General features: G+C 39.5%; 1 protein-coding gene across 1 annotated transcript in view; it reads right to left on the reverse strand.

Annotated features, from left to right (window-relative positions):
- The window catches only part of CFTR (CF transmembrane conductance regulator), a gene marked incomplete at its 5' end in the record, with an annotated part of 136,113 nt that overhangs the window by 6,902 nt on the left and 112,773 nt on the right, over positions 1-16,438 (reverse strand). Inside the window, 2 exons of the mRNA XM_008705799.1 lie at positions 3,949-4,038; positions 13,034-13,189. Coding sequence (XP_008704021.1) covers positions 3,949-4,038; positions 13,034-13,189 — 246 coding nt within the window. The remainder of the gene's footprint in view (positions 1-3,948; positions 4,039-13,033; positions 13,190-16,438) is intronic.

Below are 16,438 nucleotides of genomic sequence, written 5' to 3' on the forward strand. Positions count from 1 at the left end.
GAACCAGAAAAGTGAACTGTGGTTGGACCAAACAGTCCATTAGCAGGCAGTTATAAAAATAGACACTCTCAACCCTTCTAGGCACTCCTTTTGTTGCTCTGCAGGTTTTCCAGGGCAGATTTTCAACTTAAAAGGCCACAGTGTCTCCTATTTAGCTTGCTCTTTAAAACAACTTACCTGACTATCAATGTGTTAGGAAGAGAACTATGTTATAAGTTATCGAAAAAGCAAACAATTACCAAAAAAGCCTTCATTCTAAAACCAACAGATGCACTGCTGAGACTAGGGACAACTAAAAAGCTCACTGCAGTAAAAGCCTGTGAACCAGAAGTCCAAGGAGCAGCTGTTCCAGCCTCCACCAAGCCCCTGAGACTTCTCAAGGCTCAGTGTGCTCACTACTAATGGCAACACCTGTTGTATACCAATCACAAGGTTATCTTCATGATATTTCACACGTGAATCACTGGTTTATTCATTTAAACAAATGAATTAAGCCATTTATGTATTCGTTCAATCAACCAATATTTACTGACCACCATCCACATCCCAACAGTACTGTAAGCACTGGAAATACTGCAGCGAATGGGACAGCATTCCTGCCTTGAGGGGATGGGGAACGTGGACAAGTTACGAGGTGAGTCTCTCCTGTGTGAAGAATGCTACGGAAGGGCTGAGGGTACAGGGCACAGCGAGGAGGGGCTCCTCCTCAGGGCTGGAGCATCAGGGGAGGTTGCCAGAAGAAGGGATGTGTAAGAAGAGACTTGAATGATGAGGAGGAGCAGGAAGTGAAGGTACAGAGAGCAGCATGAGAAAAAGCCTCTGGAGGTCAGAGAGCACATGGTGCTTTAGAGGAATTGGATCATGGTAAGCAGGGGGAGGCTGGGGCATGAGTTTAGAGAGGCAAGCAAAGATCAAACCATGAAGGACCTTGGAAGCCACCTTGAGCAGGGTGGACTTAGTTTTAAGGATGACAAAGAACTCTGGGAAGGGAAGAAACAAGTGATTCAGAGAGTTAAGGTTAAGAATGATCACCAGAGCTACAAAGAGCAGACTGAACTGTAGGAAGCCAATGAGAAGGAAACCAGGTAGAAGCCTATTTCAAACATCCACAGAGAGTTAGTAGTGGTATCAGATGGGGATGGAAGCATTCTAGATACTTGCAGGACATGGCATTAACAGGACTTGATAGGTGGAGAGAGGTGAAGAAATCAGGAGTGAAGAATAAGTCCCAGGTCTTGGCACTGGGCACCTAGAAGGTGCTGATGGCATTTGCTGGAATTAGGAACACAGGACAGCTGTGTGCATTGGGGCAGAGAAAGTGACTATGGAAAAAGGTGCTCATCCATGCTGAGATGTCAGGTAGGGAGCTGACAGGCAGATTTGGGAGTCACAGCATCGTGGTGTGAGTTAGAGCCAAGAGGTTGCATGAAATTTCCCAGGAAGAAGTAGTAAAATAGGACTTATTGTAAGGGCAAACACCAACATTTAAGAGAGGGCCAGGCGAAGATCAGATGGAAATAGGATCAGAATAGCTAACAGTCACTTAACACCTATTATTTGCCAGGCACTGTGCTTGCTCATTATATATGTGTAAGCCTGAAAACTTACAACAATCTACCAATTTATTGAGCCACAATGTTAGGGGCCTTTTTTTTTTCCCTCTTGGGATTCAGTCTCTTGAAATTCTCTTTGGTCTACACAGCTGATAAAGTCAGTGCTCCTGGGGAGAAACTATCTGGCTCTGAGTCATTTGGGGATGGGAAAATTGGACCATCTTGGCCTTTCGACTTGCTTTAAATTCATCCATAGAATGATGAGGCTCAGTGTGCCGAGATGCAGGTGTGGGCCTCTGGCACAAAGGGAAAGGAAGCTATTTATGCTAACTTTGCTTCTAAGCCTTAGAACTAGTAACGAGGCACCATCCTCATGGCTTCACAAAGTCTAGTTCAGATCAGCAAGAATAAAGTTTCACACTTTATGGGGGAGTATGGGGCCAAATGCAAGGTAGGAATAAAGTGTTTCTTGGCCTGGTGTCGTCATCGTGTGTACTTCTGATTTTCAGTTGGTGGAAAGCGGAATTATGAAGGAGGCGCTGTTGAGATAAGATTCAGGTGTTTGGCTAAGCCATTGTTACTTAGTTCATTTCCCCGTATTGACACAAGTCACACCAAGGTCACAGCGAGGACTAGATGAGACGCCATGTGTCTGGGTTTGCCCCAGACAGTACTGGTTTATGCCTTTTGTCCCAGTACCCTGTCCAGTTTAGAAACTGACACACCCCAAAATGTTCCTGTTTGGATAAATTATATGATCAACCATGTGGACAAAAGCCCAGGACTTGTAACTTTTAAACCAATTATTTTCTGCTTCGCTGCTTCTCTGGGTTGTTGCTTATTTGTACGCTATCTTTGGGCCTCCTCAACAGAAAGTTATCATTACTACTCAAAAGCACATGACATGAATGTAAGAAGAGCATCATCTTGGTTTATGAATAGCAAAGTATTTTTTAAAATCAGTAAAAAAGAGCTAAATATGAGTTGATCAAATGAAAATCTAGACAGGTAAAATTTATGTATTATGTCAATGTTCAAAATTTTAACCATGTCTTCTAAAATTTTAGATTAGTATGATCCTGATTTCTGTAAATTTTATTGTGACTTGGCAACAGCTGCAGATTTTATAAAGTCTAATGCCTTCTTCCCCAGTTTCTGTCCCACCACAATGTGTTCCTATAGCTCATTCTCCAAGTCACATCAAAGATCTTCAAATATGCCACTTGCAATTTAGTTAATGTTTTCTTTAAAACCCCTGTTTGTTGGGTAATAAGGAAACTTTGATAATAAAAATAGTTAATCTAAGTGTATTTTATGAGGGGCATATTAAGGTGGGGCACTCAGTGGGTAAGTAAGTGTTTAACACTCACAAGGCTGTCAAAGCTCCTGGCAAGATCCAATCCAGAGGGAGGCACAAAAGGGAAGAACATTCGGGATAAACAGAACCAGGCTACAATAAAGACCAAAACTATAGGAGATAGTGAAATAAAGTTGTTCTCTAAGAAGACCTTTGAATCTCAATGTTTTTAGGTCCCATTATTACAGTCTGCCACCAATCAGGGTTTTGGATTAAGCCTCAAATTTAATGAAATAGAACAGTTGATGTTCCCTTTTTTCTTTCATATAATGTCTCTATGTCTAAGAATGATCAGTTTACAGCTGGGGTATTCTGTTAAGGAAACCAAGAATTTTGCTCTCTGCACTCTAAATTCTTCCATATGATGCCTTCAACTATAACCACCTATTGGGTAAATACAGGGTATGATTTAGGAATTTTGATTCCATTTTAATCCATATATTTCTAATATGGCCCTACTGACCTCAGGGGATGGTGCACGCCACAACTAGGTCATGTGACTTTTTGCCTAGAAAGGCTCATAGCCATATCCCCTGAAAGCAACTGACTCCTGGTGACTTCCAGAGAAGACTGCGGCCATTCGCAGGGGCTCCAGGAGGATCATCATTTCTCTGTGCTAAACCCATGCTTCCTAGAGAAGTAGATTATGCTACGCCAAGTGCTGGGAATGCTTCAGAACCCAGGCAGAGGGCAGATGAGAAGGTGTGGAGAGATGATCCATAGAATCACAAATAATCCTGGTGCCCTGTAAGGTGCCTGGGTCTCTCCCAGCCTGTGTCTCATTGATGTACACTGGTAGGGAAGAAGGCTAGCGCAGTGCTGTCTCTGGGGCCTGAGAGTTGGAGACTCATCACAGGGGAAGGGGGAGGCCTAGTCCAAAGTACTGGGGGCTCCAGGTATGTTAGCGTTCTCTACTCTAAAGTTGCACATATTTATACAGGAATAAAGGTAACTGTGTAAAACCATCTCGGCTATGACAACCACTCCTGTGTGTGTATGAACTACCTCTTTCAAAATTATTTCAGTTGGCATTCTTACCTCATCTGCAACTTTCCATATTTCTTGATCATTCCACTGTCCATAGGGATCCAAGTTTTTTCTAAATGTTCCAGAGAAAATAAATACTTTCTAGAGCAATAAAGAAAAAAAAAGAGGAAAGTATGAATAACCTAAACATCTTTGTATGTTTCCATTATTTTATTGCAAAATACTTGAAGCAGAAAAAAATGTTAAAATAACAACAAATGTCCATGTACTTACCAACTAGTTTTCTTAAATTTTATTTTATTTTTTAAGATTTATTTATTTGCCTGAGAGAGAGAGAGAGAGCACAGGGAGGAGGGGCAGAGGGAGAGGGAGAGAGTCTTAAGCAGACTCCACGCTGAGCACGTGGTGCTCTGTCTCAGGACCCTGAGATCATGACCTGAGCCAAAACCAAGAGTCGGATGCTTAACCAACTGCGCCACCTAGGTACCCCTGGTTTTCTTAAATTTTAAAATTTTATCATAGTTGATTTGTGTCTTTTTTAAAGAAAACATTACAGCGACATTAGAAGCACCTAACGAACACTTATCTAATCCCAATGTCCTTAGGATAAGGAAACAGATCATTGTAAGTTGTGAAAAATTAAAATTTGGTTTTATTCCTAGCACTTTTCCTTATTAAGAGCAAGTGTAACAGAAAATTGAACAGTTAAAAAAATTATGTTTGTGAGTTATAATTAACTTGTTGGAACAAATTCCTATTTTGTTCATGTACTTTCCTTGGATTCCTTTGATAAGTCTAGCTTCCTAAAGGATTTTGAGATTGTTTGAAAGTACAGACACGTTATTTAAACACACAGGTTCATCTGGTCTATAAACCAAGGCACACATCGACTTGTACAAGCAGGAGAAAGCCACAACTTAGAAATCAGTGAAAAAAGGGAAATCAAATATTTGTCTAAGTGAATGCTGGATGAGGTGGGTCCTGCTGAGCTGACAAAATGACCATCTAATGCCCTGCAAGGAGAAGGGCACGATGATCACCCTGAGACGCTCTCCTTGCCGTATCACTGTCTACTCAGGTCTGCCTGGGGTGCTAAAAAAAATGCTTTAAAAGAAAATCACTGTCTTGCTGAGAAGTGCTGATGTCACAATACTAATATTTAGTCCTCTCTTTGTGCCTACGGGTGAACTGAAAAATACTTTTGATGTTAACACTCAGAATAATATTTTCTTTGCCTTTTTTCTTTTGCCTTTGATTAATATCCAGTAAAGAGAATTAAGAACTACACTTTTTGAAGTCTTAGTTTTCACCAATTGCCTTACGCTGAGAGAGAAAGCTCAGTGTCCATCTATCTGTAAAGAACTGCACAACACAGGTGGGCCCTGGATGAACAGTATCTGCGGCTCTTGGGCAGAACAAGAGCGTCCTCACCATGCAGTCAGGTTCAAAGAGGGTCACATTAAAGACCTCATTCCCCAGGGAACGGTTTATGGCTTAAAGAACAACATTGTAACAAATATCTCAGGAACCATCCAGAGAGGGAACAAGACGACTTATGCTGGTATTTCTTAACCTGCATCAAAATTATCTTCCTGGGGCACGTGGGTGGCTCAGCTGGTTAAGTGTCTGACTCTTGGTTTTGGCTCAGGTCATGATCTCTGGGTCATGAGCATGGAGCCTGCGTAAGATTCTCTCCCTCCATCTCCCTCTGCCCCTCCCCCCTCCCCCACTCGCTTGTGCTCCCGTACTTCCTCTCTCTCATTAAAAAAAAAAAAAAAAAAAAAACTTCCTTAGGGGCACTTATGTTGTTTTATGGAGGTGGATATAAGGGATGAATACATAACTCAAAAGACAATGGATATATTTGTGCATCTTCCTCCAAGCTTCCCAGGAAATCAAAGTAATGTCCCAATAAGCTAAAGAGAGCAGGCAGACAAACAGCATTACTGGGGAATTCTGATAAACGAAGAATCAAATAAGAAGTAGCTCTGAAAACTTGAGTCAATTCATTATTTAAGCAATTGGGTTTATTTCGTACCTAAAGTCCAAAGGCTTACCAAGGGAATTTTGCTCTTTACTGTTTTTTACATTTTTAAAAAAATATTGTGGTTCTTTATATAAAAGGTTCCTCGCATTACTGAGAAAGACAGGAAATAACCACTGTGAGGTTTACCACATATCAGACAATCATGACATGCTTTGGAGAAGTTATCTCCGCCAGGAACCAAGCAGCGGGAACACAGAGCTTCATTTTATGACAGGTTTGCCATATTCCAGGTAAGACTCTTCACATGCATTATCTCTTTTTATCTTCCAATCAGCCTAACGAAATAAATCCTATGATGGCACAGGAAGAAATTGCAGCTGGGAGAACTTAAGTGACTTTTCCAACATCACTTAGCTAGTAGATCGTGGAGCTAGAATTCAAACCCAAGGGTGTTTATTTCCAAATATGTGTTCCTTATCACCAGAGCGAAATGTCTCAAGTCCTACACAGTTCAGTTTTTATTTCTGATCTGGGGCTTAGGAATGATTAAAGGTTGGGCTGAAGCAGCCCAATGGGTCTATAAAGAGCCAGTCAGTGCTCAGCAGCATAGCCTTTGTGTCAGCATCACTGGCCATCCCCTGGCTATAGGCTCAGTTCCTGCACCATGAAGGGAGAGGCTTGCTTCCTCTTCCTAGGCAGAACCTGAGTTGAAGCGTTTTTATACAGGTTACACTGTCTTTGTAACCTTCAAGGATATTTACACATCCAGTGAACAGAACAATAGGAAATTTTAATTTGGCCAAATGGAATAATGTCATTATTCGGGAGGACCATGGGTAGAGGCCAAAAGTAGCATGACAACAAAGCAACCATGGAAGTGATTAAAGGTAACGTGGCTTGCAAAGATGCTGTAACAATGCAGCTCTGGCCCAGTAGGTATATCCATGAACAGGAACCCATGCTCTTTGAGCCTCAGTGTTCTGTCAAATGGGGAAATGCCATCTTTCTTCTCAAACCTACTCTACCTATAGGCTTCCCCAGTTTGATAAGTGTATGGCCACTTCACTTCCTCAATCCAGAAACTTTAGAGTCATCCATGACTTCTTTCTCCCTGATCCTCCCAAATACAATCAATCATCAGTCCTGTGGATTTTCCCCTCAAATATATCTCAAATCCAGTTATTTCTCCATCCCTACGGCCACTAAATAGTTCAAAACACCAATATCACTCTCTGGAACACTGCAAGAGCCTTCTAATTGACTTCTTTCTTCTCACTCTTGCCTCCCTTCCAGTCTATTTTTATTTAGCAACCAAAGCAATTGCTACACCTCTAAATTGGATTATCATTAACCTTTTAAAAAACCTTTCACTTTCCACTACACTCAAGGCAACATGTAAAATCCTTAAGATGGCCTGCAGACCCTACATGGTTTACTCCCTTCTACTTCTTCTGGCTCATTTAGCGCCCTGCTCCACCCCCTCTGTTTTTCACCCCAACCACATGGCTTGATTTCACTTCCTCAGTTTCTTTATACATTCTTTCTTCCCGCCTAAGAATCTCAGCCTGTCCATTCTTGCCGTGGCTGGTCTTTAAAAGAATAATACTAACTATCCATTAAACTTTGATCTTCTGCGTCATAGTTGAGAAATGGTATGCCTAACTTTATCTCATAATAGCTTCATCATTTATACATAGTACTTATCAAGTGTTTGGCAATATGTTATATGTTCATTTTATTTAAAATAGATACATATTAAAAATTGTGAAGGAAGAAAGCTGTGGAAATTCGACATCCAAAAGCCTTAGATGTAGTGGATTTGAGACCACTCAGAAATTCTGTAGGTCTTTTGTTTAGAGTTTGTTGTCTAGCATTAAAGTAATGCTTTCATTTTAATTTTTAAAAAATTAACTGAATGGACCAGTTGAGTTAGAATTAAATTTCATACAATTAACTACACATTTCATTCATCTTATAAATAGCATCTCTTCCTTTTGGAGGTGCCAGCCAGTGTCTTAGTTCTGTTTTCTGAACTGTTTGAAGTTTCCACAAAGGTATCTCTAAAGCCGAGAGGTCCTTGCAGGTCACCTATGTCCTTTCCCCAGGTTTACAAATGAAACAGCCAAGGCCCCAAGAAGATATGTGGCTTGGCCAAGGTGACACAGTCAGATGGGTTATACAGCAAAAAATACAGCTGCAACTAAAAATCACAATGATCCTCTCTTTTAAGAAACTATTCGTCAATAGGAAAATGAGGATGTGCAAATATTTGATATTTACTTAATGTCATGGATGTATGGCACAAAGAGCAATTCTTGGGACTCCAGGAAGAATAAAGAGAGCACCATTGTTCACCAGCTGACTAATCTCTTTCCTGAAGCTGATTCCTTAACTCCTCAACTCAGTGGAGACTGCTGAGCCTACGTGGGGTGCTCAGAGCTGCTCACATCTCAGAACAGCAGGCAGTAGCTTTAACCTTGGATGTCAAATGAAACAAAAAAGCAATCTGGCTTCCATGGTAATTGAATGCAGCATAAATTAAATAAGCAGGAGGAATGACTCCTTATCCTTATGTTTATAGTGCTGTTTTGTTTTGGCCAGAAGGGGAATATATATATACATATATCATGTAAAGTTCTATTAAAATGTGGCCCCAATGCTTATAAGCATCACAGTGGCTGTGATCTCACCTTCTGGCAATGTCTGCAAAATTTTATTATAAGTTGAATCTGTACAATAAAAATCCATCCAATTCAAACAAATCAAGATTCTAAGGTTGCATTATAGAATGTCTAAAAATAAGTGTTGTTTGGCTTTAAGAATATCCATTAATAAGAACAAGGTGACTAGAGTATTAGTCAAAAATGTTTAAGATTTAGAATAGAGAATAATTTTATAATGTTAATGTATATATTATTTATTTACATGTAAATGGCTGCATGTAAGACATTCAAATATTTGGTTTCTGTAAAGTCATTTAATGTTTCACAACCTTTTACACTACACTTTCCAGTATACACTTTCTAGAGATAGCATTTTTATTTTTATTATTATTATTTTTTTAAGATTTTATTTATTTATTTGACACAGAGAGAGACAGCCAGCAAGAGAGGCAACACAAGAAGAGGGAGTGGGAGAGGAAGAACCAGGCTCCCAGCAGAGCAGGCAGCCCAATGCAGGGCTCAATCCCAGGACCCTGGGATCACACCATGAGCAGAAGGCAGACGCTTAACGATTGAGCCACCCAGGTACCCCATAGAGATAGCATTTTTAAAAATGATTTACAGATCTGACAAAATTGTTAAAATTTTCAAATTTTTTGGCTCAGAAATAGTAAAGTTGTGTCATACTAATATCCATACTAGTTATTTTTCTCTTCTCCCTTTTTTTATTTTTCCTAAGCAAACTCTACCCTTCTACATGGGGCTCAAACTCACGACCCTGAGATCACCCACGCTCTACCCACTGAGCCAGCCAGGCACCCCTTCTCTTTTCCCTTGAATTTGGCACCCCGTCCCCGCTGTGGTCTTTGCTATAGTCCAGGATCTTACCACATCACAGCTGGAGAGTTTCTCAGCCCACCTTCCTGCTTCTCACACTCCCTCCCAGAAGTCCATCCTCCACATGCTGCTGTTGGCAGGAGGCCCTTCAGCAACCTTCACCCTGCTCTTCCTGGCCCAGAAAGAGTCAACTCCTTCCTCCCTGAGCCATGACAGTACTTATCAAGTCTTTCCCTCTTTCTCTTAATACTCCCTAACATGTGGCCTCCCCTGCCCTTTGCGCCCCAACTCTTTCTAATCCCCTTCTCTGTACGTGTTTATAATATCCCTGTCTGTCTGGAATCCACCACACCCTGCCCCCAACCTTTCTAAAATCTACAAACGTGCCCATTATGACCCACCTTAATTACCACCTTCTCTGTGAAACTGCCCGTACTCATTTGTTCATAGCAGTGGGAGGAGAAAAGAAGGAAGGATACAGCTACGGTGAGCTGGTGGAAGCAGCAACAGGGCTTCCGGCTGTACTCACCCCCATAAGTACCCACAGCGCCCCCTGAACAGGCCCACGCCTTGATTCATAACTGTATCTAATTAATTATCTTTGGTTTATCTTTTTGGTTTCTTCTTTTGCTCTCTGACTTCAATTTTGAACTTCTCATTGGAAGCTCACAGGTGGGATTGGGACCTCAATACCTTTCACATAACTACAGAATCTATAGCATATAGAATTACAGTACGTTATAATTGTAAACATATAAGAGTTTCACAACTAATTATTTAATTAATTATTATTACACTGAATGAGAACTGCTGCACTCCCAATTCCATTGCTCGAATCTAGAGATACATGATTTGGCCCTATCTGATACCCTTCACAGCAAAAGACTTTCCAACTCTGTGGTGGACAGTCACATGTGGGCATGCATTATTTTCAGATCATAAGGTCTCACTGCAAGTATAGACCTGATTATTTACTTGAAACAGCTTGCAGCCCTTCAAAGTCATAATTGAAGTTTTACAAATACGTTTAAAAAATTGTTTTCTGTCTTTCAAGAATAAAGTTCAAGGCTACTAAACAATTTCAAGTCTTGATATTCGAATTGCCTAAGGCAATGGGGCTCTGACTGGAGGACACACTGCCCCCTCCCCATGCCCTCAGACATGACCTCACAGGTAAAGTGAGACAAATTAAAGAAGGCTTCACCTTGAAATGTACACAGTACCCTTTTTTCTAGGCTGGTGCATTCTCCAAGATTGCTTTCTAGCTACATGAGAGAACGTACGCACACACACACAGAGCAAGAATTTGCCAAAACTAATGACATCTTGTGATTCCACAGCTGATGTCTCAGGATCACTATGAGGGAGAGAAAAAGGTTTTCATTCAATATTTGTCCCTGTTTCATGTGTCTCAAAACAAGTGACTAATTTACCCAGAAATATTTGATGTTTCCCTGTCAGAGATTCCCTTGCAAGGTCAGAAAGATGGAAGGAAGAAAGATGGAAACACAAATAAAAACAGTTCTTGGATTTTTTACCGTTTCTTCCTTGTTTTGTTCTTTGCTTTTTTTTTTTTTAAAGATCAAACTCCAGGCAAAGAAGAGAAAATCACTTAATTTGAACTCCTAAAGGAAAGTTAGGAAAATAAAAGCATCTCCTAGTTAGGATATTAAAAATGTATGAGGAGTTTGCCCTCTGTTTTTCGGTCATTCACTTAATGTTCTCAAGATGTCACTGTAGAAGAAGTTGTACATTCTGTCTACAGATATCCCTGTGATACTAGGAGACAGTCCCAGAAATGGGGTCATAAAAATGTAGAATGAGATGCATTTGTATTAGCAAGATCACGCATTTTTGAAGGCATATCTCAAAGTATTTCTTGTTTAGTTGATGTAATTTTATAAAGCTTGAAGCCACCGAAGAGGGAAAATGAAATAAAGGCAAGTTTGGAAGATTTACTTCAGCAGAAAGAGAAGATAAAGTATTTTCATAAGTGGTTCATTCAGTTTTCCTCCAGGTCTTGCATATTTAGGTCCGTTAAATAGAACACATAATTTTAAAAAAATCTATCACATGGGGCACCTGGGTGGCACAGCGGTTAAGCGTCTGCCTTCGGCTCAGGGCGTGATCCCGGCGTTGTGGGATCGAGTCCCACATCGGGCTCCTCTGCTATGAGCCTGCTTCTTCCTCTCCCACTCCCCCTGCTTGTGTTCCCTCTCTCTCTGGCTGTCTCTGTCTCTGTCGAATAAATAAATAAAAAATCTTTAAAAAAAAAATCTATCACATGACAGATAAACTAAAGGATCCTCAGTGAAACTGAAATTATTTTTTAGAGCTGTCCTTATGTTAATGCATAGATTTGTGTGAATAAGAACGACAAAAAAAACCAAAACAAACAAACAAAAACCTTCACTACAGCAGTTAAAAATGGGACCGGGAGACTTAGAGTCAAATGAACAGCAATGCGTCTTGGACAACCAGACAACCCGATTCTATTCTGTGTTCTTCAACATTGTTATCTTGCCTAAGGCTATCACCTTGGGATACTCGTATTCCCAGTGTTTCTTTATCTTTAGACCATCTGACAATCTTTTTTTTCTTTCTGAAAAACAATACTGTTTTTCAAAAGCTCGACCAGGATTAAGCTTCTGGCAATATGGCAAAGTCTAGACAAAAAAATTAAAAGCATCAATCCAGCAGCTACAATATTTAGTGCCTCATTAGGTGAAAAAAAAGCAAATGTTCCACTAAAGGTAATCTATCAAGAAATAGAAGCTTTTTTCTCAGGCTAGATTTATAGTCCATCTATCGGGAGACGCTCCTGGCATTTTAATTTTGTGTTAAATGCAGAGAATTGTTTAGAACGTGCTTGCGGAATGGATTCAGCCCATTGGCACAAAGGGAGCAATGGTAACTAAAGCAGTGAATATGTCCACAGAGAAGAAAGCAAATGCCAGTAGAAATGCAGCACGTGCCTTCCAGATTTGGCTCTGGTAAAGACATTCCCTGGCTTCCATTAGGAGCATTTTGAACTAGAACTCCTGCTATTTGTCTCACATAGAAGAAATCCTCCTCTACAATGACACAGAGAAAAAACTACTAAGCCAGGGAAGCTAGAGATCCTTTGTGACCCCAAATCAAAGAGTGACATTAAAAAAAAAAAAAAAAAAAAGCTACCGATCCATCTGACATGGTTCATTTTATCCAAAGAACAAAAAACAATCATTTACTTTCTATGTTCAATTCCACAACTTCATGCTTCCAAGCATTTCTTATTTCAGCAGCATCATTTACATCTTGCAAAGCATTTCTCAACCTGCTGGGATTGGTAACTGGAGCTCAGGCCACTGAAGGAGGGGAGAAAACGCTGATTAAAAATGAAAGTCCCATGCTCCCAGGTGTATTGTGTCTTCTGGGAAATGCTGTGAAAACTATTGATAGTTCAATCACTGTATGGCAGAGAGTTCCAAACTTTTAGAGATAGTTCTTTTTCCCTGTGAAAACACTGCATTGCAGGAAAAAAGATAGCAATAAATAACAAATATATTTTACAGGGAAATGTGATTTGCTTGTGTTTAAGTGTCAAATAATGGTAAAAAATATATATATAGTTAGTCACTTTTTTTTTTAGTAAGTCTTTCTGACTTACCTGTGGGATCACTCCAAAGGCTTTCCTCCACTCTTGCAAAGTTACTGAATCCCAAGACACACCATCTATTTGGATTTCTCCCTCAGTGTTCAGCAGTCTCAAAAAAGCCGATAACAAAGTACTCTTCCCTGATCCGGTTCTTCCCAAGAGGCCCACCTAGAAAACAAGAGTGACAGAATTACTCCTGTGACAGACACCATACAAGTAATGTAATCTAGTATAATACTTCACTAATAAACAATGGAACTGGGTTTTTTTTGTGTGTGTGTTTTTTAATATCACCAGGGGAAGATTTCACCTTATTCTTTCAAACCTTTCTGTAACACTCCCAATTCTGACCAGTAGTGATCTGAGGCAGAGCAACCCTGGAAAAGAATATAGAAACTGACCATAAGGAACTGGACTTTTAATTCTGGACATTTCATTTATCACTGACCTTTACTAATGGCATATAGGTTAAAAATGCCCATTTCACATCAAGGAAAACAAAGATAACAGTGTCTTAATGCATACCATTTCTAAGGATGGCCTTAAGCCAAAAGCAGGGTCCTATATAGCTTGATCTAGTTCCTAACATGAATATGAGCCTGAAAATTAACGGATCTGAAACAGTTCTAACGTTCAGACACTGTCCATAATAATTAAGCACCAGTTTAATGGGCCTGACAATAAACAAGAAAAAGTTCAGTGAGCTCTGTGTTCCCAGAGAAGGCAGGCCAAGCCTTGCCACTTGGTGTATAAGCACTTGGACAGTTGTCAAATCAAATTCTTACATCTACCCTGACTGGCAGGAAGAGAACTTGGAGAAGCAAAAAGGATATTAAGGAAAAGAAATTTAAAAAAAACTATTCTTGTTACCAAAAGACTGTTAAGAGCATAGAACGGAAGGGACAATGCCATGCATTGCAAGAGGAGATCAGGTGCTACAGGTGGCCCACAGGGGCCCCACCTCCGTGTTCCATGTGGGCTTACATCCAGCACTTGAAGGAAGATGCTTTGAGTGGGCAGAACATTCCTGCAGTCATTAACTGAACACTGAAATACAGCTCAACATTTAGTAGCACTGAATAAATGTTTACTTCCTTCCCCTTACATGACTCCTGTTTCTCTTTTATCACTTAGTTTTTTTTGTTTGTTTGTTTGTTTGTTTTTTACAGGAGAGTCGAGCCAGTGGTCTTTTAGAGTAATGCTTTTTGTATTATCTGTGGCAAAGAACAGTTTTGTTTTGCTTTGTTGTTTTTTGGTTTTTTTTTTGTTTCCAATTCACTGCATATCAGTACTTTAAAAGATAATAAAAATGAATTTCTATATGCTTCCTCTCAGTTCTTGTACTTATCAGAAACCACTAACAGCTTATAAACCAGAACCAGTGCATGGACCACAATGCATGCTTTAGAGCTTCTAACAACTGGTGATGATAATAACTTATTAAATACTTATTAGGAAACTGGTAATAAACCAGGCCTTTGGGATAAGTTGGTAAACAATAATGACACCATGTCTTTTGTTCGTAAGAGCTCTGTAATGAGACTTTCACGAATGCTTGTTCTCTGAGACAACTGAGAAAATCAAGCCAAAAGTTATACACAATACCCTTTTGACATTCTTCATACTACTAATCAGAAGCAGTAATTACTGTATTTATTTTTTCTTGATTATTCCTTGTGTTAACCCCAAGAATTTAAGTTCAACAAGGACAGGGTGATCTATGTTGTTTTCCACTGAATTCTCAGCACCTGCCATAGTGGTGGGTGCTCATAAAGTGCTCAATAAATGATTTTTTGGATTGACTGAGGGTCAGGTAGACAGAAGGATGCATGAATGGACAAATGGACATATGGATGGATGGATAGATGGATGGAAGGAAGGAAGGAAGGAAGGAAGGAAGGAAGGAAGGAAGGAAAGAGGAAGGGGAGAGTAAAAGGGAGAGGGAGGGAGAGAGAGAGAAGGCAGATGAATGAACAAATATATTTAGTTGATCTAACAAACAAATGAATTTAGTTAATTTTGGTCAAATACCAAGTCAAGTTTTATTTAAAAATCTTGTGAAATTTAATATGCACACTTCCACTTCTGAATCGGCCCATGCTGTACAAATATATTCATCATATGCCTTGATTTTTCAACCACAACAGTAAAGCTTTTATAAGCAATCTGAATATGCCTTGTGTAGATGAGGTATGGGGAAGGAAAGTTCAATAAGAGGAAGTCATTTGCTTTAAAGTCATATCACAAATTTAATCAGACAACAAAAAGAAATAAAAGGCATCCAGATTGGTAAGGAAGCAGTAAAACTTTCACTATTTGCAGATGACATAATACTCTATATAGAAAACCTGAAAGACTATTTGCTAAATTGCTAGAACTGATACATGAATTCAGTTCAGTTACAGGATACAAAGCCAGTGTAAAGAAATCTGTTGTATTTCTGTACACCAATAATGAAATAGCAAGAAAGAGATATTAAGGAATCAATCCCATTTACAACTGCCCCCAAAATAATAAGATACTTAGGAATAAACCTAACCAAAGAGGTGAAAGACCTCTACTCTGAAAACTATAAAACACTGATGAAAGAAATGGAAGATGACACAGAGAAATCGAAAGACTCCATGCTCATGGATTAGAAGAACAAATACTGTTAAAATGTCCATACTACTCAGAGAAATCTACACTTTTAATGCAATCCCTATCAAAATACCAACAGCACTTTTTAAACAGAGCTAAAACAAACAATCCTAAAATTTGTATGGAACCACAAAAACCTTGAATAGCCAAAGCAACCTTGAAAAAGAAAAGCGAAGCTGGAGGCATCACAATTCCAGACTTCCAGTTATAGTACAAAGCTGTAGTGATCAAGACAGTACAGTCCTGGCACAGAAACAGACACAGAGATCAATGCAACAGAACAGAAAACTCAAAAATGAACCCACAACTATGTGGTCAGTTAATTTTCAACAAAGAAGGAAAGACTATCCAATGGTAAAAAAACAGTCTCTTCAACAAATGGTGCTGGGAAAACTGGACAGTAACTGGACATGCAGAAGAATGAAACTGGACCACTTTCTTACACCATACACAAAAATAAATTCAAAATGGATTAAAGACCTAAATGTGAGACCCGAAACCATAACAATCCTAGAAGAGAGCATAGGCAGTAAACTCTTTGACATCAGCCATAGCAACTTCTTTCTAGATATGTCTCCTGAGGCAAGGGAAACAAAAGCAAAAATAAACTATTGGGACTACATCAAAATAAAAATCAATAAAACTAAAAGGCAACCTACAGAATGGGAGAAGATATCTGTAAAGGATGTATCTGATAAAGGGTTAATATCCAAAATCTATAAAGAACTTACAAAACTCAATACCCCAAAATGAATAATCCAATTTAAAAAGTGGCAG

This window comes from Ursus maritimus, unplaced genomic scaffold (genome assembly GCF_017311325.1).
Source record: "Ursus maritimus isolate PB19 unplaced genomic scaffold, ASM1731132v1 scaffold_3, whole genome shotgun sequence".
Lineage (NCBI taxonomy): Eukaryota > Metazoa > Chordata > Mammalia > Carnivora > Ursidae > Ursus > Ursus maritimus.